Below are 26,200 nucleotides of genomic sequence, written 5' to 3'. Positions count from 1 at the left end.
ATATCTTTAAAACAAAATAAAGAGGAATTGATTTGAAAAACAGATTACATGCAAGGTGCCTCTCGAACCCACTACCCTAGAAAAGGTTGCCTTCCCTGATTTGAAAATAATATATATTTACCATTTGCTTCCTGTGAAGACCAACCACCCTCCTTATAAGGCAAACATCTAGAAAATTATAGTGCATTAAAAAAGTACTCATGAACATTCTAATATAAATCTTGAATGAAACGAATGGTAGATGAATGAGTTCTCACATGACTATCCACTGTCTCCAGGTGAGTCACTTACCTTGGCCTTCATCTTGCGAAATGTGTCCATGTTGTCCAAATAAAACTCTGACTTGGCCTGAAGCAAATATTTAAATAAAATATGTTCTTAGCATTTATGATGTCATTTGTGGTGTTGCTGTTTTTATTGAAAATCTTGTCTTATTTTTTTAAACATCAACAATTCCAATCCAAATCATTAATTGTCAATTAAAAAATAAAACAGATAAAAGAATTGTCAAAAATAAAATAAAAAGTTTTAAAAAAATAAAACATTTGTATAACATTATGAGGAATGTATAACTGTTGGCTTCTTTTTGATATACAGTATCAAATATAAATTACGAAAAAGATTCTTACAAAAATTAATGAATCCCTTTTGATGCTGACCTCTTTTGATGTCCTTCATTATCTAAAATAATTACTTTTTCTGCTGTCACTGTAACCTATTATGTATTCTATTAATTACTGCCTGTATTGTCTTCTACTAATTACTCTGTGTGTTGTCTTCTATTAATTACTGCCTGTATTGTCTTCTACTAATTACTGTGTGTTGTCTTCTATTAATTACTGCCTGTATTGTCTTCTATTAATTACTGCCTGTATTTTCTGTTAATTACTGCCTGTATTGTCTTCTACTAATTACTCTGTGTGTTGTCTTCTATTAATTACTGCCTGTATTGTCTTCTATTAATTACTGCCTGTATTTTCTGTTAATTACTGCCTGTATTGTCTTCTACTAATTACTCTCTGCTGTCTTCTATTAATTACTTCCTGTATTGTCTTCTACTAATTACTCTATGCTGTCTTCTATTAATTACTGCCTGTATTTTCTATTAATTACTGCCTGTATTGTCTTCTACTAATTACTCTATGCTGTCTTCTATTAATTATTTCCTGTATTGTCTTCTACTAATTACTCTATGCTGTCTTCTACTAATTACTGCCTGTATTGTCTTCTATTACTCTGTTGTTTTCTATTAATAACAGTGTGTATTGTCTTCTACTAATTACTCTTTGTGTGGTCTTCTTTTAATTACTGCCTGTATTGTCTTCTACTAATTGCTGTGTTGTCTTCTAATTAATTACTGTCTGTTTTGTCTTCTATTAATTACTCTGTGTCGTCTTCTAATTAATTACTGTCTGTTTTGTCTTCTACTAATTACTCTCTGTGTTGGCATCTATTAATTACTGCCTGTATTGTCTTCTAATAATTACTCTGTGTTGTCATCTAATTAATTATTGCCCATTTTGTGTTTTATTAATTACTTTATATTGTCTTCTAATTAATTACTGCTTGTTTTTCTTCTACCAACTACTCTCTGTGTTGTCTTCTATTAATTACTGCCTGTTTTGTCCTCTACTAATTATTCTGTGTTGTCTTCTAATTATATACTGCTTGTTTTGTTTTCTTCGAATTACTCTGTGTTGTCTTCTAATTAATTACTGCATGTTTTGTCTTCTACTAATTGCTCTCTGTGTTGTCTTCTATTAATTAGTGCCTGTATTGTCTACTATTAATTACTCTCTGTGTTGTCTTCTATTAATTACTGCCTATTTTGTCCTCTACTAATTACTCTGTGTTGTCTTCTATTAGTTACTGCCTGTTTTGTCTTCTACTATTTACTCTCTGCATTGTCTCCTATTAATTACTGCCTGTTTTGTCTTCTACTCATAACTCTCTGCATTGTCTCCTATTAATTACTGCCTGTTTTGTCTTCTACTTATTACTCTCTGCGTTGTCTCCTATTAATTACTGCCTGTTTTGTCTTCTACTTATTACTCTCTGCATTGTCTCCTATTAATTACTGCCTGTTTTGTCTTCTACTCATAACTCTCTGCATTGTCTCCTGTTAATTACTGCCTGTTTTGTCTTCTACTTATTACTCTCTGTGTTGTCTTCTATTAATTACTGCCTGTATTGTCTTCCACTAATTACTCTTAGTTGTCTTCACATTAATTACATGTTTTGTCTTCTAATAATTACCATTTTGTCTTATATTAATTACTGCATGTTTTGTCCTCTACTAATTACTCTGTGTTGTCTTCTATTAGTTACTGCCTGTTTTGTCTTCTACTATTTACTCTCTGCATTGTCTCCTATTAATTACTGCCTGTTTTGTCTTCTACTTATTACTCTCTGCATTGTCTCCTATTAATTACCACCTGTTTTGTCTTCTACTTATTACTCTCTGCATTGTCTCCTATTAATTACCGCCTGTTTTGTCTTCTAGTACTCTCTGTGTTGTCTCCTATTAATTACTGCCTGTTTTGTCTTCTACTTATTACTCTCTGCATTGTCTCCTATTAATTACTGCCTGTTTTGTCTTCTACTTATTACTCTCGGCATTGTCTCCTATTAATTACCGTCTGTTTTGTCTTCTACTTATTACTCTCTGTGTTGTCTCCTATTAATTACTGCCTGTTTTGTCTTCTACTTATTACTCTCTGCATTGTCTCCTATTAATTACTGCCTGTTTTGTCTTCTACTTATTACTCTCTGCATCGTCTCCTATTAATTACTGCCTGTTTTGTCTTCTACTTATTACTCTCTGTGTTGTCTTCTATTAATTACTGCCTGTATTGTCTTCCACTAATTACTCTCTAATGACAGCACTTTATCTGCTGGACTCTCAGACACACCAAGTGAATTATATATGTACTGCATGCTTCTTGAAATGGGAGGGAAATAGTCTGTCTGCTGGATTTAATTTTAATTATACTTTTTGTCATTTACCATATTCTTCTTTCAATGAGTGAAAACGCCATGATGCATGTTGCATCAGCTGTCCATGTTGAGTGGCAGATGACAATTGTTTCACCAGGGTAGTTTATTAATGAGTTGCTTGCTTAACTAACAATCATCAGGTATATTTTTAGAATACCAAACGATACCATTTTTCCATATATATATATATATAGAGAGAGAGAGAGAGAGAGAGAGAAAGAAAGGGAAACATGAGAAAGGGAAACTACCCTTTCTACCCATTTGATGCCTACCGTTCACAAAAACAAAACTTATTGTAGAATGCTCATATGGAGGGGAGGGGGTAATTTTAATAATGTAATCAGAAGAGTTTTATCAGAGAAACATAATTTACTAAAACAAAAATTGGTTAGTCATTCAAAAAGTATCTGCTCATTTTACTATTAGGAGAATAGGAAAGAGGAAGAGGACATTCTCATGATCCTATCTCTGTGTGTGTCCTCGTGTAGGAACATGTTTTAGTTTATCACAAAGAAAATCATTAATATACATGCTAGAAGGATTCCTATGTGGTTCTGTACTCATTATTGTCCTTCCATCAACATTTTCTTGTAAATTTAGCTTAAATTGGGAATAACTGCCTGGGTCCATAGTTGTATTTTCATAAATGGTGAATGGTCACTGTTGGGGCAGCTAAAATGGGCCAGCCATGTATAGTTATCTCCTTTGTGAGGTCATGTAATAGAGATAGAGGCTGGCGAATGCAGTCTGAGCATGCTGACTGACTCTGCTATGTTTCGAAATGAGACATTACATTCAAATACCAAACTAGTGGAAATGATTAATATATCATAAACCAAAATTGTCATTAGTCGTACATAGTCTTACAAGAGTTCAGAGTATACTGGTCTGAAAACTTTACTTAAACCAACATTATATTGTAGATTGAACCTTGCATTAAGGAAGTTTACAAAACCCATGTTCATACTATGGGCTTCCTAGAAAACCCTAATTGGCTGATTGCCAGCACAGTTCATGTACCGGCTAATGATAGTCATGATGACAATATTTTTTAAGTTATGAAGTATATCAGATTACTGGAGCAGGAAAAGTGTTAACGGATACACCAGTGAGTGATTTTGAGCCTGAAACTGGTGTTAAATACTAATCCTACGTAAATGTTAGATGGACCAAAATATAAAATGGATGATATGCTAAGTCAATAACCTTTCTGCAAATGTAGAAAAGCAGAATACCTAGCCAAATTAAAGTACAGACAATTTAAAAGTAGAATGCAGTTGTCATTTCTTTTCACAAAGATGTTTGTCTCATGGGAACATGTACTACAGAACTAGATATCCCTATCAGAATTCAAATAAACAGAGTACGTAAGAATGAAAACAAAATAACAAGTAAATATATTTATGTGATTAAAATACCTATGTCTGGTGGATAAAGTCCTGCATCTAATTAAATGGAGCAGCCTTAAATGGCCTAAAATGTTGAATATAAAGCTTGAACAACAAGTAGTCGGTTTGAAAGTACTTGTGTTATCTTCTCATGGATGAGTATGAATGAGAATGGCATATAAATAGATGCTAAGCATATTTCTGTCTCTAATCTGCATACTGGAAATAAAACCAGTATATCACATAAATGGACACAAACTATCACTGAGAGACCTTCCAAAGATGGAAAGATCATCAATTTCACACGCGTGTCGATGATGTATTATATCATAGGCTGTGTATGATGAATTGTATAAGCAGGTGGCATGTGTGTATTGTTTCACCCCTAGGTATTTTAGCCATTAGCCACTTACTGTCTTGCCAATATACAAGGATGTGTTTAATGCTCATTGAGATCATGTGGCAATCCAGCCAGTATGTGATTGTTCACCATTTTGCCAGAGGTCATCTACAATGGATGCATGCAAAGGTGACCAAGGTGTAACAAACTCAAACCAGACAGAGTAGGCAGAGGAGATGAAGGAACTCCCATACTGAAATAAATGTGTTGTTTTACATCATCTCTGAGGCATGAATGACAATTTCACTGCATTTGGTAATAAGATGTCACCTAACTAACATGTTATAAAATGTTGAGAGTAGATAAGGTTGGATTTTTCTTCAATGATTGTCCACTCTGTACTGTGAATAAGGGCATAAATGATGCTTGTGTTTTGGAAACAAAACAAAGAGGAAGAGCATGAATTGTCCACCAGTATGCAAACTAAAGACATTATAATTACCCAATATGAATTGTATCACAATGAAGTTCACAATGAATGAGATCCAGAGACCCTCACTAATGTCTTGGATCACTCATTTCTTTTCTAGAAATAGGCTAATCCACTTAGCCTGTCTTGCAAAAATGAAGGAATCTGTCATTTAGAAGTGGGTGACCAACATCTGAGAGGAATGGTAAGTCACTGGCAGTTGACAATAGGCCTCAAGGAAGAGAAAATTTCCTTTTTTCCCACCTTGCTTCACCTGGGTGAGAATGTTAGAGATATACTGTCACTCATATAGTTTTCTTGGATACATTAATATTTTGTTGTTGATAATTGCCTCTGGTATGTTTCTGATGGTCACTCAGCAGCCCATCCTTGAAAGGGTCATGCAGATATGGCATCTTATACAAAATGTTGAAGGGATAACCATTTTGCACCCAGCTTTAGCATTGGCTCAATATGACCTCAAACAGAAGATAAGAGCTGAAAGGATGGGTACAGATAGCTGCCACATGATGTGGCTTTAAAGTAGAAGAGTGTAGGAATGTATCTTTTCTAAGTGAATCCATACTGCAAAAGGCTGTAAGGGCATTAGCCATTCATGTATTGGGGTACCCTATTCACTTCCTTGGCAATATGGCACACCAAATCCCAGCCATGATTGTTTCTGGCCTTTTCAGCAAGGTAAAATTGCTAAAATCAGGTAGGAAGTTGACACAGCATTCCTTACCAGCAGTGAAGAAACTTGCAAAAAATTCACTAAGAAAGATGACCTTTGTCTTACAAGGTTTGCAAATTTTCTCTAAGAGATGCTCGGTAATGTCAGCAAGTTTTGATGATTGTGATAGAGTGTTCAATGACAAACTGTAGTCATAATAAATTAATTACACAGAGACCTAGGCATCGAAGGTAAGGATGATTGTAAGCGGAGGGGGACAGTTAGACAGAGGCAAAATTCTTGAAGCTTCAAAGTTGAATTCCATCCTCATGATTGTGGGATTGGAATTGGTAGGCACTATTGTTTCCTCCTCTTCATCAACTTGTGGTTATTCTTTATTTCTGTATAGCAATAGTCCAAGAATACAGCATTCCAAATGGTAATGATGATAAAGTATTGTAAGGCTGCATCATCGGTTTTCCCATTACTTATGTCATTAGTAGTGGTCACATAAAGGAATACTGATAGGGTGAATCTAGTTTGGCTGGGTCGGGTGGATATATAGGTAATGCAGGTTTATCATGCATTTTCATTTGAATGGTATGTGGTGTGATCGGCATAAGACACTTATAGTTGGAATAAGTGGCTGTCCATCCAACAACAAATTCTTGACCACTGTATTTGTGCAGAGCTCATTCATGCAGCTGGACCAGTTGGTTAGCAGATAGAAGATACAAAAGATGAAACATCAGTTGCTGGTCAGCTACTTTGGTCAGTCAATTTGAAAGTTGTTCCAGTCTACATGATGTGAGGTTCATCTGGTCAAGACCAATTGCAGGTCAGTCAGATCCATCCATCCATCCTTATATATAAGTAAATGTATAAACCTTCACATCTGTCTTCAATATTTTCATGCACAGATGGGGTAAATGCTATGTTAATGCTATGTTACACTGGTTGAGACAAGTTTACCAGTAGAACCTCATGCCACACAAGCTGCATAATAATTCATTGTAATCCTTTACTCTTCATGGGTGGTGCTCTTGGCTTATCCCCAGTGGGATTCCAACACAACTCATCGTCTTCACCTTTCCATAAATTCGATGATAAAAACAAGGAGATCATACACAAGTTGTATGTTTCAATGGAATTGCCTTTGTTTTCTATTGTATTAAAGTCTTTTCTGCATCCTCTATGGGTAGATGGGGGGGGGGGGCATCTCAACATCCCTAATGAGGCTAACAGGAGATTTGGAGATGGAGCATAGACTAAGAATGTACAGCTGCAATGAAATAGAAAGTGTTCATTTTTTTAATTTCTTGAACTATTTTATCTCATATACTTCCTCCACAACTTTGAATCACTTACACTTCTTACTTGGTTTTTTCAGTCATTTCTGTAATGGAGTAGAAAAAAACACAAGCAGAATTATACAAAAAATATGTATCAATTGTTTAAATAAATTGTAGCCCACAAATATCAAAATGACCTAGAAGCGCAATTATTTAAAAAATAGTACAATTAAAATTTCACTGGTAAACATTGTATGTTACCAATCCAAATCACATTTGACAATATAGAATGGTACAAAAAATGAAAAAACTAAAAAAAATAAATAAAGGTTGCATGCACTAATTAAAACAACATTTTGACATACTGTACCAATGACAAAATAAATGTATAGATAAAATAAAAAATATGCAATGATTTAGATTCTTGGATATCCATGCTACAGTATTAGGTAAATGTTGCTGTTATAAAGTTTAACTTCATTTTATAGCACAAGATAGACTGGCTATACATGGCAGCTAGTTTAAATGGTGGAAGAGACTTGAACCCACGCAGACAGAGAGGTGAGATGGCAGTGATTTCTAATGGTGAGCACTCTAGACCACTTGGCCACTCAAGGCCCCCAGACAGAGGTGAGATGGCATTGATTTGTAATGGTGAGCACTCTAGACCACTTGGCCACTCAAGGCCCCCAGACAGAGGTGAGATGGCAGTGATTTGTAATGGTGAGCACTCTAGACCACTTGGCCACTCAAGGCCCCCAGCATTAGGCTAAAGGTGAAAACTAGTTACATAAGAGTATAGCAGCAGTCACAGTGTTTAGAAATGGGAGATAACTTGTAACAGTTGCTTCCCTTTCTCTATATTATATATTGACAGAAAGATGTTTTTTCATCTTTACTTGAGGGAGAGAAGACTGGATTTGGAGGTATCAGAGAATAATTCCAATGTTAATGGGCTCAGGGAATGTATTTGATGGAGAAGACAGTATGTTCATCAATTATTGAAAACAGTATGAGCAAATCTTTGCAATCTTTTCAAAAATGACTATGTCATTAGAATCCTTAGAAATTTGAAAGCAAATGTACGATTACAACTGTTGTGAATTCAGACACTAAGTTTTTTTAACCTGATATAACTTTTACTAAACTCTTCAAATACTGTTCTAGCAACCAATGGCAAATAACTTAAACTTTTCAACTATTGTTCCACCAACCAGTGATGGGAGATAACTTGTAACAGTTGCTGAGAAAAACCAAAGGTCTTCAAATATTGTTCTACCAACCAATGACCAATGAAATATTTGATATAAATTTCAGTGAATGAAGCAAACAGCTTCCCAAGCAGCTGCGGAAAGGAGATAATTTAGTCTGAACATAATACATATCCTTTTGTATTACAATATTTGCATGAAAATCGGATGCATTAAATTTTATAAGAAATATCAGTGTACAGAGATTTAAGAAGTGCACACAATATATTATTTTATTTATTTTGCTGTACACACAACTACAATTTATTATGCAAAATCAATTTAAGTTTTTGTTGTGTATAAAGCAAAAATATATCTGATGAAAGAAAAATTTAATATATATATTCATTCCTTTTATGAATTATTACAACACATGATTATATAATACAAATTTATTTCATGACGTGCAATCATTGCTCATTTTCTTTCTTCTAGATCTATCTAATTTTAAAATAATCAAGATGCATTTATATTTAACTGTAAAATTATATACTATAAAGAAAACATACAATGGTGATAAAATAATTGCATTGGCATATGTGCTGGCAAAAATGATATTAAAGTCAGCAGACATGTTTCATATTGCTACTATTAAGAGGGGACATCTGAAGGTTAAGTGTTCTTAAAGTGGATTCTTATCATCAAGGTACAATCTCACTATCCTGTATCACATGTATTTGGGACACTTCGGATATTTATGGAATAGCTTTAATTCTCAACCAATTGAAACAAACGGTTGAAATGTTGAAACAAATCAGATCTGCTAAGATCTGAAAACCAGCATCTACTGCTTCTCTGTCTTTTGCGCACTGTATCATTTTCACAAAACATAGCTTTCTGCAAAATCAGAAGTAAAATATACATTGAATTGATTGTGTTTTTCAAGTCAGTCCAATCCAAAGTAGATTTAAGCCTATAATATTTCTTGTAAAATTTATAAAAGGCACAGGGGTATTAGCCATTTATCTCAGATTCTTTTCTTCTCTGAGTAGTTATTTCATCCAACATTTTGACCAGGAGTTACAACTGGCCAACACATAAAGACACTGCTAAAACGGTCAGGTTGTGCACATGCTCATCATGTAGGAAGGTGAGCTTAATGTCAATTTTTTAAAATAATGTTTGTCTTGTGAAAATTTTAAACTAACCAACTTGAAAATGGGTCACAATTTGTGTTTGAAAAAAGTAAACAGCAAACAAAAAATCTACTCAAAGTCTTGAAAAGTTGGTTTCAGAAATATTTACCATAATATAGTTCTTCATTAGCATTTTCTGTTTATTACTAATGGCATCAGGCTGCAGTCCTTTGGCAAACTGTAATTTTGATGCATATTGCGCTAGACAATCAGACAGATCATCCTGAAATCAAAATCACATACAAGATTTCAACGCACACAGAAACAAAAATACAGAAGAATGAAGACAAGAATATTCTTAAATCTGCTAATTTTCTGAAAAGAAATAACTCACAGTCAAACATCTGGTATTGTGATCTATTTGCAAAAACAAAATTGATACAAATTATTTGACTTGCTCAGATTGACTTGACTGACAGAGTAGGTATAAGTAAAATGACTAATTTTTTAAAAAAATGGAAAGAAAGGATATTTGAATGTGACAGTATGCATACAGTATCCATTCTACAAACTGCCTCAATCATAGGATACCTTGTAGGAATTTGTCCAGGTTATTCATCAATTAGTACATGTTTGTACCAAGTCTTTGTAACAAGCATTTAAATCAGTAAAAACCAAACACTTAATGTAAAAACCTAGAAGTTAACAGTGTATACCATTGGAAAGGATCTAATATCTAATATGTATTCATGTACCTGCATGTGATGTTACAAATATAGTTGGGTTTTTCTTTGATGAGATTTATTATTTTTCTAAAAATATTTTTAATTTTAAGATCCGAAATTTATAATTTATGGGATTCATGAAGTCATGAAGTTTCAAAATGGCTGTTCATACAATGTATAATTGATTTTCAAGCTTCATGACTTCCTTAATATTGTAAAATATCGAAGTCATGATTTTTTCAAACTCAATCAGCAACTTTGTTAGAATGTTCCACTATTATTTCACACTATGAATAAAATCACCAAGTGCATTGTATCCATTGCGCATCTTGTGAAACCAATTAAGAAAACTCTGGTGTTGCATAAATTAAGTTGAAAGATGATCTGAGATGCAAAGAGTTGGAGAACAAGGACGAATTTTGGAAAGGTCTAAAATTTTAAAATGGAACAGTTAATGAATTAAACATCTCAATATGTAGATTTAGAAATGAATACGACCTGAGCATTCAAGAAAGATGCATGACATGCGAATATTGCAAATTTATAAAATCACAATTAATATATTTTGAAGACCCTATATTTTAATAAATAATTTTCACACCAGCTTATTGTAAAAGAATCTTGTCAACAGGGCCTATGTTCTTTGCAGAAAATACAATATATATATATTTTTGTCATAAACTTTCTGAAGTACTTCCCTTGTTCATCCTGTCATTCGTGTTTAAGGCCATTTGTCCATAGTACATCAAAATCAGACAATCAACCTATCAATCATTCAATGATTTCTAGAAGATTGATTTATGTCCCTTCTAAACCCTGTCATTAATCTAACTCAGGTGGTACTGTTATCTTGTTTTTGATAGGTTACTTTCTTTGCTACACAACATTGGGCCAATAAGCTAAGGTCAAACATACAATCCATTTCAGCAGAGTTGGCAAATCCAATTGATTCAGACACTTTATACTGGTTGCAATATTTTTCTGCATTAATTTAATCGATTTAGAATGCTTCTGTGTTCAAACACATATTTCTACTTAAGACTGCAACATAATTAGAAACCTACCATGTTTAGGCTTTTAATTTTGATTTATTTTTCAAACCTTTCTAAATCTCTCATTCAGGCTGTAGTTTTCTGAGCATGCGGTTCAAAGCTGACAGAAACAGTAGAAAAACAGTTTAATAGAGTAGACATTTTTATTTGGCCTTTTTTGCATGCAATATATGAAACATTAACATTCTGTGTTGTCAAGGTCTGTTTGCATTCAACATATCAAACATGAACACTTTCTGTTTCCATGGCCCATTTTCATTTAATTTATGACAGTGTACAATTCACATCAATCACATATAGTTGATAGGTGACGTAAACAATTTTTCTGGACCGGTAACAATTACTGCAAAAGATAATTATCCATGGCATTTTTGCATAAAATAAGTTCCAAACCAATTTACTTTTAGTCAACTGCAGTAGATAGTTGTCATATTGCAAACCAATTAAGACTAACCTTCAATTTCTCAAAAACAACTGCTTTTGATGTCTTGGTTGTGTTCTCATCCAGTAATTGTTTTATCTCCTGATTATACTAGAAAGAGAACAAAATAAAGAACATAAAAAAGTGCAGTTTAAAAATAGAAATCTGCAGCATAAAAGTATCGCCTCCAGTGTTCTCAGCTAATATTTCTAATCTCTGCTTTTCAGTCTATATCTATCATCGATTTCAGAGGGGTATCTCATGATTACAACATCACTGTATGCATCTACATGTATTCCCGACATATACACATAGTTCAACCTGAAACACCCTGGGCATTTCTACCAATGGAGAAACACAAAGGAAGTTATACAATTATCTAAAAATAGTCGCCTGAATTTTCCAGACACAATACAGTATGGTTGAATTCTACATGATGCCCTGTGCCTCATGTGGGTTGTTAGGAAAGATGAGAGATATTACAAATGTGATTATGTGAGTAAATGGCAATACAAATGGCAAATGTAAACAAGTTGAACAAAAGTTATCTCCCCAGATTGCATTTGATGCATTTTTCATTCAAGGAAAAATCATAGAAACTGTGATTGTTGATACAATTCTTGATTAACACTTTGTAGCTTGAGTTATTTCCCTTTATCTGCCATTACTTTTTGATGAATCATTTTATGATTCCATCCAAGTTATCAGATTTTCTCTTTTTCATTCAGTTATTGTTTCCATGTCTCTTGTGTAATGGATAGTGTACTTATCTTGCTGTCAGATTTAGGCCAAATTTAAATGTTTCATTCCAATAACATTTCAGAATTAAGATTTTTATGCCATACTCTGGTGTCACAGAAATGTTGACCTTAATGATGGTGAACATTGTATACTAATGTAGAAAATTCTAATAGGAACTATGAATGGTACATAAATGGAGGACAGAGAAAATGTAGAGAAAATAATGTAGAAAACAATGACAGCCTGATTAAAATCCAAAATTTACTGACATGTATAAGAAGTTTTGATGGGTATAAATATGAACTCAAGTTCTATTGATATTTTTTTCACTAATTAAATTACAGCTTTCATGTTTCTGAAAGTAAAGAACATTATTACATACAACAAAATTATTTGCATGTATGTATGCATACATACCAATGTTATTGCATTTATAAATGATCTCAAATGAGTAATGATTTAATATTTTATTTATGTAATGAGTTGAATAGTTTCAAGCTTTTGCAATGACTGGCAAACAAGAGCTTAAAATTATTCAAGAAATGTAATGAATTTATTATTAAACCATTACCCATTAGAGATTATGTGTATTGTTTTTATTTTAATGGCAATAGAAGAGAAAAAAGAAAAAAATAGTTTTACTTATTCTGGCTGAGACCTTTCAATCGTTTCACATACCAAATAGTCCCAGACACTGGCTGGGTTAATAATATGCAGTTCTACAAACATTAATATATTTAAAGAGCAACAGTTCTCTAAACAGTATTGAGTGTATTTACTCCTATAGGTTAATATTAAACCACAGTTGTCACAGGGTGGGGTATCTGTTAGACCTAGCTCTCTATCCACTGAACGATACTCTTGCTTTCGTAAAGAACCCCTGTGGGGTAAATTGGCAATATTTTTACCAATATAACTTTATTTGCAATGCCCCTTGTGCAGCCAGTTCAAATAATGGCTGCAGAAATATTGACAGTAGTCAAGGAAAACATTTCCAGAAGGGGAGATAAGGAAAATTCCCACTTTTGCAGCTAATTGGAAAAGAGCTTATTTTCTTTAAACTGTTAACACATTAACCCCTGGAGCTTTTTGCCATTTTTGCCTGAAAATCGAGTAGGAAACACATTTTGAAAGCTATTTCTGAATAGACTCAAAAACACCAAATCCCCAGTCATCTTTCAATAACATACTGCCTAGTTGTGTTAGAAACATAATTTTTCATTGGCTATTTGACTCGCGCATGAGCAGAAGGGTAAAAGTTATACTTTTTTTATTATTTTTTATTTTGCTTTTTTTGCTAAACGGAGCCATTATTTTTGTATGGAGACCACTCTTTATTCCAAATGCCCATCTTATCCTACTTTTTGCAAAGGCTCATCTGTCTATTTGCAGTTCATAATGGTTTGCTTTAGATCTGAGACCAAAAAGTCTAAAATCTGGACACAAAATGGGATTCCGACCATGGGCGAATTTTGCGTTAAAAAAAGTCATGTCCAAAAAAATGAGGTTTTTCTATCTGTATTTTGTAGTGCAACTAGATATTCCAGATTATTTGATATTATTGTAGAGCTACATCTGTCTACCTTTCTATAATACCACCCACTGTAGTGCATCATGCATGACCACGATGCTACAGAGCTTGGCAGTAGGCTACTACCTCCTGCCCCGTAAAGTCGTCGCTAGGGGTTAATGTGTTAATGAAATAGCAAAGAAAAAAATAAAATGTAAACAACAACACTGAATTGATGATACAATCAGATGGCACAACTGTAATAAGTGTCAAAACATACTCGAAGCATATTTATCAGCAAATTTTATCTCATTTCTTTCCAATAAAAGACTGTCTTGGTATAACCACAGGTGATGATGTCATCATAGTAATGGTAACTGGTGTGTATGTCTGCCCCTTCAAGAGCGATGTCATGGCTAAGAATAAAATATTGTCTCTATGTTAATAAAATCTATCATAGATTACCATGCATATAGCTGAACTGTTCTGGAGACCAGTGTAACGCTACTATGTAATTCATGGTGTTGAAGAATTTAATAAGTTTTAATGTTCTTGATTAATTGTGTTTTATAAAGGAAGAAATACCGCATAATCATTTGTGTTTGCAATTTGTATTAACATGTACTGACTTGAAATAAAAATAATTCATTTGACTTGACCTAAATGATTTATTACCTTTTTGAGTTGGTCACTAATCTTGTTCTGAAGATCTGATATTGCCCCGTCAACAGCTATAAGTTTGCTGAGGAACTCCGAGGCACCCTTAGACTTGTTGCTAAGTTCTACTGCAGCCAGCTGAATGTCCACTAGCTTATCTCTACACGGGCTGCAGGTACGAAGAAGCAAAGATATCTTTGGTTCAACCTCTGGGCACTGAAGAAAAGATAAATTGGGTCAAAAAAGCCACAAAACACTGATGTTAATGTGCAACAGTACTACAGTCTTAAACCGTACAAAATCATTTTTAATCCAACAGTAAAATTGTCAAGATTTCATAACCAATGAAAGTACTTAAACTAATGAATTTTGTAACAGTGTCCTAGTGCCTCTATAGGTAATGTAGAATTGTACAAAGGTTTCCTATTTTATTCTAGGCTGGTAAGAGCTGGGTAAGGTTGTCAAACTGTCTCCATACCTTGCATGGATTGGGTAAAGAGCTCTTTTTTCCACAGGTGATATAGACTGGGTAAAAGTATTGAACTCCTCAAGGTGACTGGATTGAGAAAATGTGTCTTATTGTGTCCACGGATGGTGTGGATTGTGTAAAGCTGTCCTATTGTTACCTATGCTGGTAGAGTATGTACACATATCTAATAAACTCAGTATGTTGAAACAGTACATTACATGTCAGTCTAGTAATAACAGCTTGGATATGTCCAGTGCACTAACAGTATCGGGCACTTCTTACTATGTTAATATTTAATCATATTGTTGTATTGGTCCTTGTTTGTTGGGTACAATAAATGATTTCAACATGTTCCTCTCTTGACGGTTGTATACACATAATGAACAGAATTTAATATTAATTTACTGTATAAGGGTGTCATACTTTGAGAAGAAAACAGAAATTGGGTTTTCTTCAGTTCTGGTTATGAGCATTATGCAACTGTGAATTCTACAGGGCTATCATAATTTAAGGGCTGTGCCCCTTACAGTATAATCACATTACATGAATACATTTTTTGATAACTGTTATTACATGTGAAAGGTGGAATATTTAAATTCATGACAAATTATATTTTTATTTAACTAATGCTCCAAACATTATCAAAGTTTCAAATATAAAACAGTTTTTGTCTGAATTTTCTTGGACAACTTTAATTTGAATATATATTTCATGTATGTGTCACTGCATAGAAAAATATGGGAAAAAGTACCACATCACTATTTACAAGTACCACATGACTATTTACAAGTACCACATGACTATTTACAAGTACCACATGACTATTTACAACTGACCTGTCACTATTTATGAGTAGCCTATCACTATTTACAAGTACCCTGTCAATATTTACAACTACCCTGTAACTATTTTCAAATACCACATCACTATTTACAATACCCTGTCACTATTTACAAGTACCACATCACTATTTACAACTACCCTGTCACTATTTACAAGTACCACATCACTATTTACAAGTATCCTATCATTATTTACAAGTACCACATCACTATTTACAAATATTGACAACTACCCTGTCACTATTTACAAGTATCACATCACTGTTTACAAGTACCACATCAATGTTTACAAGTACCACATCACTATTTACAAGAACCACTTCAATGTTTACAAGTACCACATCACTATTTACAAGTACCACATCACTATTTATAATTACCCTGTCACTATTTACATCAACCTGTCACTATTTACAAGTACCCTGTCATTATTTGCAAGTACCATGTCATTATTTACAAGTACCCTGTCACTATTTACAAGTACCCTGTCACTATTTACAAGTATCACATCACTATTTACAAGTACCACATCACTATTTACAAGTACCCTGTCACTGACTATGAGGAAAATAATAGCTGAACAAGAATGGTGTTTAGCAATTTGTTAAATTTGACTGGTTGAAAATCTGAGATCCCACTTATAAAATTCACAAAGCAAAATGTTCTTTCACAGGAATGTTGTCATGCGTATTTAAACCATTTATTTATTTTAATTTGTTGTCATATTAAAACCATTTAGTTTTTTTAATTTGTCATTATTTAGCATTATTATATTATGACCAAATACTTGAAGCTTATGGACCTAAATATACTTAGGTAACAATGTGATGAAATATAGATAGCATCAAAATGCTGCTTGATCTTGCAACAACATGGACTGATTTTACAAAAATTATCATGCTTAAAATGCAACCTAACAGCTTAGAATGCATTATACAGTGTAGCAATAGCATTTATGGATAATGGATAGGATACAATGCCACATTGTTTTGCAGGTACCACCACTAAAATAGAATTAAAATTAGGAAACAAATTCAGGTAAAGAACCCAGTTCATCCAAAAAATTGCACTCTCTCTCTGACTAGGTATATTGAATGGGAATAGTCCTTAATAATTTGTAGTCCATGCAGTTACTGTACTTTGAACAGAATTTCAAATTCATGTTTAGTTAGCATCCAATTTAAGAAGTTCCTGGAATAATATAATTTGTCACAAGCTGAAAGCAAATTATATTGCTCAGATTGTTTAATAAATTGTCTACATAATAAAAATGCTTGTCAGAGATCCTCTTTTTCTTCAATGTTCATGACCATGACCTTTGCCACAAGGAAAACAAACTGAAAAAGTGATTGACACCATTAAGCAATGAAATGAAAAAAGTAAAAATTTAAAAATATGTATCTGTGGACTGTGATGGAAATATCATTGGTCCAATTATGCATTAGAAGGTGATGTAGTGTAACCATAAAAAAGACACAGGATCTCTTTACCCCAATCAAATGTATGACTCCTAGCTGTGGAGTAGTGTCCCCTGGGTCCCTCTCATCAGGGAGGTAGATAAGCAGCTCTTTATATGAACAGGATTTACAAAGAACCATACCACACACTTTACAGTGTCTCTTCTTTTTCAGCAATGAAAATTTTTTTCTACATGATTGGCAGACCTCTGACATGTTCTCTTGCTGAAATGTAATAGAACAATCATTCTTATTTATAGTGTAAAAGAAGAACTGTGGCATGTTCTCTTGCTGAAATGCAACAGAACAATCATTCTTACTTATGTGTCAAGGCAGAACTGTGATGTGTTCTCTTGCTGATATGTACTAGAACAACCATTCTTCTTATAGTGCAAAGGCAACTGTCATGGTTGAGGTTTTGCACTGTTTTACTATTGGACCCCCAACACTATAACCATTAATACAGATGACAAAAATAGATTTAAAAAATGGTTACTCACATGCCTCAACAATAATGATTCATCCAAGCAATAATGAACTCATGGCAAACCCAAGAGTCATTCATATGTCAAACAAAACAACATATCTTTTGCTTTCAAGACTGAACTTCTACTCAGTTCACATATGCCAATTTATATAAAAGAATGTTCAAAGCCTCTGATCATCTACCATTGGTAGAATGATTCAGTTGATGCAGACGTAGATGGAAAATCTCATTTTTTTAAAGTAGCTACATTGCAGATACCCTCAACAAAAATTCATATGCTTAAATAAGGCTCTAAAACTGATAGGAAATATCTTTTAAAAAAAAACATAAAATAAATAAAATTATAATAAATTGAAATAATACAAGTTTAATGTTTTTTGTGTCCAAATTATTCATGCTATTAACTGTCACTTGCCAAGCCATTAAGTAGCTCACATAACACTCATAAGGCATTATTTTCTTTGTGATTCAGTAACTTACAGTTTATATCATGATAAAATTGGGGGAAAAAACCCATTAAACTCTTAAATGACTGAAGAGAGAGATTCATTAAAAGTATGGAGCTTTTTCTGAATTTCCAACACACATTAACCCTTTAATCTCACCATGGAGAAGATAACAAGGAAACTTATGTTAATATTTTTCATTATGTTGGTGGCAAAAATAATTGGCCAGTATCTCATTTATGACATATTTTCACTGGTGTTTTTTCAAAATATTTTGAGTACAACAGTAACAACCCTCAACACATTCAAATCTCAGCGTTTGTAATAATATGATTTCTTCAAAATATACCAAACAGAATTAATAAGTTTGTTGTAGTAATTCATGTGACTTATTATCATAGCTTTAATTATCAAAATACACAAATACACTTAGAGTATTCTGCTCTAGAGAGTAGAACTTGTTTACTTGTCAAAACCTTTTGTGCAATCATGTGCTCCAAACAAAGATGATTTTATTTAGTAGAAAAAAAATTCATTATTGAGGGTTGACAATACAAATATAGTCTTTACAATTACAGCTGGTACATACAGACTGTAGAACACATACTGAGGGACAATAAGTTACAGAAAGTGAGGAAGAGCAATCATATGTAAAAAAAAGCACCTGCAGCTAAATGTTGGGTAAGTGACAAAATGTAATAGATTATTTTTAACATAGCAATCTTGCATTTTTTTTGATTTTGAGAAATCTGCTTAAAATTGCTTTGAATTAACATTCCATGGACTCTGGTCAGACTATGAGTTCCATGGACTCTGGTGAGATAATGGGTTTCACGAACTCTGGTGAGATACTCACTGAATCCATAAGTGCTGCTTGAGTGCTTAGATCCAGTATTGCCTTCACTAACTGATATTATTAATACCTCTCTCTCATCCAGGGAATTCCCATCATTTTTAAAAACTGCCATTGTAAAGCCTTTGCTGAAGAAACCAACACTAGACCATAGCGATTTAAAGAACTACTCACCAGTTTCTAATCTCCCATTCATATCAAAAATCTTAGAAAAGGTTGTTCTATCCTAGCTTGTATCTCATCTAAATTCAAACAGTCTTATTAGCAATGTACAATCTGCATATCGCCCTTGCCACAGTACTGAAACTGCTCTTCTAAAAGTAGTTAATGACATTCTCTCTGCATTGGATAGCAGAAAGATTACAGTCCTCACCCTCCTTGATTTGTCTGCAGCATTTGACACAATAGACCATGATATATTACTTCACCGTCTCCAGCATGTATTTGGCATTCATGATACCGCCTTACTGTGGTTCAAGTCCTACTTGGTCAACAGGACACAGATTGTGTCTGCAAATGGAATACACTCCAGCCCAGTTGATCTACGTTGTGGTGTTCCAAAGGGGTCTGTTCTTGGACCTGTTCTCTTCATTCTATACACTCATGTGCTCTCATGTATCATAGATCATCATCCAGTGTCTCACCAATTGTATGATGATGACAACAAAATAAATAAATCTAGCCACCCAACTGAAGTTGATGCTACCATCCAAGGTGTAGAGAGGTGCATTTCTGATGTGAAATCATGGATGACATGTAACAAGCTGCAGATGAATGAGGATAAAACTGAGGCCATTCTGATCACAACACAAAGACTTTCTCAGTCATATCCTTTACCTCAAACAATAACTATCAGCAACATCAACATTAAATGAACACAGTCAGTACAAAACCTAGGTGTTACTCTGGACAGTACTCTCACATAGCACCAACATGTCATGAACATATGCAAGGCTGCATATCTTGAGCTGAGACACATCAGCTCCATTCACAAATATCTTTCAGATGATGCCACTAAAACACTTGTGTGTTCATTAGTACTTTCAAGACTGGACTACTATAACTCAATTCTATCTTGTTCATCTCAATATCTGCTCCAGAAACTTCAAAATTTTCAAAACACAGTACTGCTCGGATCATACTTAGAGTACCACAATCAGAACACACCTCCATGCTGCTCTGTACCCTATACTGGCTATCCATTCAATCCAGAATCAAACACAAAATTTGTTCTCTGTGCTACGTTTGAATGTTGGACTGTAGTCCAACATACCTATCCGACCTCACCCATGTGTACACACCAGCAAGATACTTATGCTCCTCTTCTGCCAATTGTATGCTCATTATTCCCACTATGAAAACAAAGTCATATGGACAGAGTTCTTTTGCATACCAGGGCCAAGCAATGTGGAATGAATTGCCCACTGAACTTAGACACAAAGAACAGTGATCCCATTTGAAAGTGCTCTCAAAACTCACTTATTTCGACTGCAAGAACAAACTTAAAGACCTAATAATGTTTCCTACCTTAAATATTCTCAGCATGGTTTTTTATGTTTTCTAATTTCATGGTGTTTGTTTTTGTAATCATATCATTATATGTTTTTTTTATCTTATATGTGTTGTCTAATGTTGTAAAGCACTTAAAGCTTCTAAATATTAAGTGCTATACAAAGTCCTTATTATTATTATGTGTTTGTGTAATGTGATATAGATATCCTGAAATTTTTGACAAAAACTTAGAACTTGTGATGATAATGTTTCCAAGGTTACTACAGTCAAAGTAAGATCAAATGACCACCTGCAGATAGTGACTTCTTGTTTATACCAAGGTGTTTCTTACTGGTCCAACTATTATAGAAAAAGAAATGACATACATTCATTCTGAACTTAGTCCTACCATAGCTGCTGTGTATTTATCTCCAGGTCTGAAAATTCTTTGGCAAACTCAAAATGGTGAGGCTCCCCCCAAATGGGTTACAGTTGATTCAGCACTCACAAGTGTTTCTCTTTAATGAACTGAATGTTTTGACAAGAACGATGCCAATTTGTCAATTGAAAGTTCCTACATTCTACAAGAAGTTTGTTTTGAAAAAGCTCGTACAAGTGCTTCACTCTCACTCTTCAGTGAACAAGTGGAGAGAAGACTGGTTTTATTTTGAATTACCTACAATATGTGTTACAAGAGTCTCAGAATAAGTTTCAAACAAGAACATATGTACAAAATACAGTACCTTCAAACAATGTTACGTTTTCATGCCACTATTCCCATCTATAATTGCATATATGGTATCCTTTGTGATTATCCATTTCATTACTGTATTCATTAGACAATACTTGCATCTGCTTATTTTGAAATGCTAATAATTTGGAAATATAAAATTAAATATTACCCTGCATAAAGTGTCCATCAATGTTATTTACCTTCTGTGTTCACCAGTAAGCATACTGCTTCCATTTTTGTGTAAATTCAAGCTACATGTATTTCTATAATATTTTGACTTTTGCTATATAATGTGGTTTGTGTTTCATGAAATAACAGTTTTAATTTGGTTTTTTATTGTCTTTTTTATCAACAAGGTCTAATTCCCTTGTAACATTTCCTAAGTCATCTGACAGTGTGTGTAAAGACAGCAGTCTGTTTTCCCATTTAACAACCCCTTGAGTTAAAAATTTGATACTTGCTCACTGCCAGAAGGAGTCATGGATTCAGTTAACAGCATTTTTTCAACTCCCTATGAGCACACTTTTCAGATGTTCATCTGTGGCATATCATGTGATAGGTCTACAGAATGAATGCTCAAAGTGTCACTTGCCAAGCTTGGTCTCCACACAAACACCTACAGATGAACGAAATGGCAGAAATTCAGATGATGTTTATGACTATCACAATGAATTCTTGGGCTTTGTACCAGATGACATTAGGCTGTGATAGTTATAGAACACCGTGAATCACAAAAGTGTGGACATTTAATAAATTTCATTATCTCTTTGTAAGACCCTTGGAATTATCATACCGGTACTATTTTTTTAATTAGTAAGTGACCTATGCCAAATTTATGGATTTAACATATACTAATTATCTACAATGTTAAGCATTATTGATTTTATAACACGAAGTTGGACTAAATGTAAGCTGTCAATTTATTTGTATCTTATTCCACTCAGTAATATAGCTGTATTTCACACTGGCTTTTTATTATTTCCCCATCCATCCATCAGTCTCTCTCTCTCTCTCTCTCTCTCTCTCTCTCTCTCTCTCTATATATATATATATATATATATATATATATATATATATATATATATATATATATATATATATTTATATATTTATATATATATAGTTTGGCTTGTTTAATTTTCCAGAGTATAACTCCATCTCACTAACAGTAAGTTAAAAAGTCACATGAATTTCATATGCAAAGTACACATCAGCTTATAGGATTGTCAAAGAGAAATTTATAGCTATCTGCAATCCTAACAACACATATGGGTTTGAATTCAAGTCAAGTCCACCAATAATCAAGTATATATGGTAGTTGTTCCCGAGTCAGATTTGTACAGCTGGAAAATGCGAATGAATGCCACAAGGATATGCTGACTGGTTTAGTTGCAGATGCTGTATGAAAATGTATAATATGTGCAGTAAGTAAGTGACACATACCTGGATAGTGCTCTGTACATTTGGTTTCTTTAGGAAGGTCCTGACAAGTAACCATTTTAGGTACAATAATAAAGGTACAGGCAATGTGAGTTTGATAGTGAGTTAGGCTGGCGAAATAGGAAATGCAAAGTCAGTATCAGTTGGCTACATTGGCTCCAATCTTGTCACATTTAAGCTCTTGCATAATATGTGGAGAAATATAATCAGCTTACAGTGCTGCTGCAGAGCTTTATCCATGACAAGTGAGACCGATTATCCAAGATGGAGAATATGTGAAGCGCAGCTCTATAATTGACACGAAATCGGGCTGTGTTATAAACTCTTTCTCAATGAAATCCCAGCCATAAGATCTAATAAACAGAAGAACCATGGAGTTAAAAACGAAAAACAATCCTTGAGTGCAAACAAAAGATGGGAAAGCACTGCAACCCTTTGGTATTGTTTAGATTAAAATATCTGTCCTGTGTTCATCATGTCAACATGATAACACACTACTTTTTTAGGACCGTATCAAAAGCATGCGGATGACAGCAACAATACCTGAAAACTTGTTTGTCATGGAATTCATATTGCGAGTGAGGCAATATTTAAGAAGTAAAGGACTAATAGAAAAGGCTATTATGTTACTTTGTAAACACCCTGCTGACCCATCCACCAAAATACTTGTAATTAGCAAGGTAATAAGATGTTCTTTTCCCCAAAAATGCGACCTCCAAGATGCAGCCTCTTGATGAAGAGATTATTTTAATGTTAAAATGAACTACAAATAAAACAAATAAAATCTGTGGCAAACGATGAAAATTCATGAGCATGTGCACTGAAGAAATAAAACTTGAAGGAGGTGATGTTTCTTGGTGGGAGGGCATAGTTGGGTGTGTGCAAGCATGGGACAGTGTGACTCCTATATGCATAGAGAGCTGTCAGAAAAGAAACTGAAGGGGGCATTCCAAGATGCAGGAAGAGATTTGTGATTTTGAGGGATTCTTGAAGGATGTTGAAGAGGCTGAAGCTGCGCAATGAGTACATTCGAAATTACTTGATGACCAGCATTGAATCAACATTGAAGAGGACTGTCCAGTGAATGGCTGATATTGAAATATACCAGTCCAAGGCTCCAAAACAGAAAAGATAAATCCAGATCAGCAGGAAGTTGGCTAAAGAATTGCCAGTGAAAACAAGGACTCACCTGATGCATCCCCTGCTATTTCTATAACTGTATTTGCATAGAATGAAAGACTAACAAAAGCCCAGACAATGAGAATTTGAAATTTATGCAAATGAGAAATACAGATTTGCAAAAAAAACATGAACTCTTGTCTCAGATAAAATTAAATCAGAAAATGCTGCTAGTAGGGAATGCAAATTGTGTGGATCAACATTATTTATCTGATTTGGATTAGTACCTTTTCTGAGCAAATGCATTTTTTTAACATCATTGGAATTAAAACTGATTACATCCATGTAGGAAAGTATTGTCATATATATGGAATCTGAATTACGCCTACCTAAGTGCTATGTTGCTTTTACATTATTTACTGATATTTGAGTTCAAGGCCTGACCTTGTTTACCAGTTCGATATTTTCTAGATTTGGACTTGTGGCCCTCATCTTGATCATTTTATTTTGTCTTTGCTTTTTTATAAGGGTGAGGTAAACAAAATTAGTCATTCTTATGTTAACATCAGCTTGTGAAATTACTTAAGGTTGTGTTTAGGTTTCATTTGAGAGGAACTATTTATTTAAATTTGTCATAAAATTATAAACTGCTCATTGATTTTTGGTGACTAAAACACTATGGATTATATCATTTGATATATTTAGACTGTTGGTACATCAGCTCATTTAAGATGTGGAATCATTCAAAATATTCTGTACTTTGGACTTGTGATACAACATATAAATTTATTTGGATTTTATTCACAATATTGTAAGTTCCTTTTAAATTTTCACTTTGTTATCAATTATACTAATTAAAATAGGAATTAAATTATTGTTAAAATGACCGCTCCAGTGGCCTAATGGTTAGAGCATCTGCCTCAGATGTGGAAGGTCATGGGTTTTGATCCCATGCCAAGTCATACCAAAGACTTACAAAAATGGTACTAACAGCTGCCTTGCTTGACGCTCGGCATAAAGACGTTAGTGTTAGGACTGGTTGGCCTGGTGTCAGGATAAAGTGACTCAAGGTGGGACATCATGCTACATGTCTGTGGCATGATGCCACAGTGCTAGACATCACTATAAACTGCCACATTGCAGACATCGTAGCGATATGACTGAAAAAGTGTTAAAGCCACATTAAAAATCCAAATCACATTGTTAAAATTATGTAACTCACATGATCTTATCTATCACATGTATGACAATATGGGTTGAAATAAAACAGCATGAAGCTTGGTGTTATATTTTTATTTCCTTTTTAAAACATTAATATTGAACAAGATTATATATATAAATACTATGCAGTGAAAAAATTTACTTAATTTACATAAATATTATTACTAAATGTTTTGCTCACATTTTGTTTATATCGTAGCCCAAACTCGCTCATACACCAATTCATATAATGTTCGGTCATCTTCGCTATACCGTTGATGGGTATATAACACGACTGCAAATTCCCAACTTCAACATAATAAAGGGGAAAAGCTGTAATAATGTTTCAAAGGCTTTTTTATTTTCAGAAACTGCAAGATTGATGAATAAACTGGTCAATAGAGTTTGACCTCACATAACTGCTTATCAGATTAATATACAATACGTAGATCTCAATGTTAATTGGACAAAAAGAGAGATTACTCTGTGTTGTACGGTGTTACTTTAGAAAAACCTACTATGACTAAGACCAAAATTAATGCTGCTACTGATGACTGACTGATACTGAGAAGAATCAAATTTAATAAAGATGTAATTGGGTAGGTTAGACATGATAATTTAGAGTGGCCAGGGGGAACTAAATCACTTTTTCATTGTTTCATCCAGAAATTAGATTAAACTGTAGTACAAGCAGAATGAAGACCTCACCATCCACATGGATGACTTCTGCCACTCTGGATTTTTAATCACTTTCGTCATCTCATGTATTGTTCTCTTGACTTCTGGTGTACCAATACTCTCCTGGAAACCCATCAGTAACCTCTGACACTCCTGCTGTATGTCTACTCTGTAATGGACAACATGTTTTATGGTAAAATATGCAATGTTGGTAAATAAAAAATTGAGTTTCATATCAACAACTAATGATCAGAAAAGCAGATGGTAATGGGGGATTGGTATCACAGTTGGTATCTTTACTTTAAATTTGACACAGTTTCATTAGTTTAAATTTCTACAAGTTTTCATTTTGAAGTTTAAATTTAATCTATTTTAGACTGAACCAGACAATCTG

At 33.7% G+C, this 26,200-nt stretch overlaps 1 protein-coding gene across 2 annotated transcripts in view; it reads right to left on the bottom strand.

Annotated features, from left to right (window-relative positions):
- The window catches only part of LOC149799294 (uncharacterized), a 152,122-nt gene that overhangs the window by 9,438 nt on the left and 116,484 nt on the right, over positions 1-26,200 (bottom strand). For both annotated transcript variants that reach the window (XM_089958599.1, XM_089958600.1), the window contains 6 exons: positions 25,837-25,975; positions 17,393-17,584; positions 14,610-14,807; positions 11,717-11,794; positions 9,655-9,768; positions 292-348 (listed from right to left, as the gene is read on the bottom strand). In XM_089958599.1, coding sequence (XP_089814725.1) covers positions 292-348; positions 9,655-9,768; positions 11,717-11,794; positions 14,610-14,807; positions 17,393-17,584; positions 25,837-25,975 — 778 coding nt within the window. The remainder of the gene's footprint in view (positions 1-291; positions 349-9,654; positions 9,769-11,716; positions 11,795-14,609; positions 14,808-17,392; positions 17,585-25,836; positions 25,976-26,200) is intronic.

The sequence above is a fragment of the Sinohyriopsis cumingii genome, chromosome 5 (assembly GCF_028554795.1).
Source record: "Sinohyriopsis cumingii isolate HCF-2022 chromosome 5, ASM2855479v2, whole genome shotgun sequence".
Lineage (NCBI taxonomy): Eukaryota > Metazoa > Mollusca > Bivalvia > Unionida > Unionidae > Sinohyriopsis > Sinohyriopsis cumingii.
This window is presented reverse-complemented; position numbering and strand designations above follow the sequence as displayed.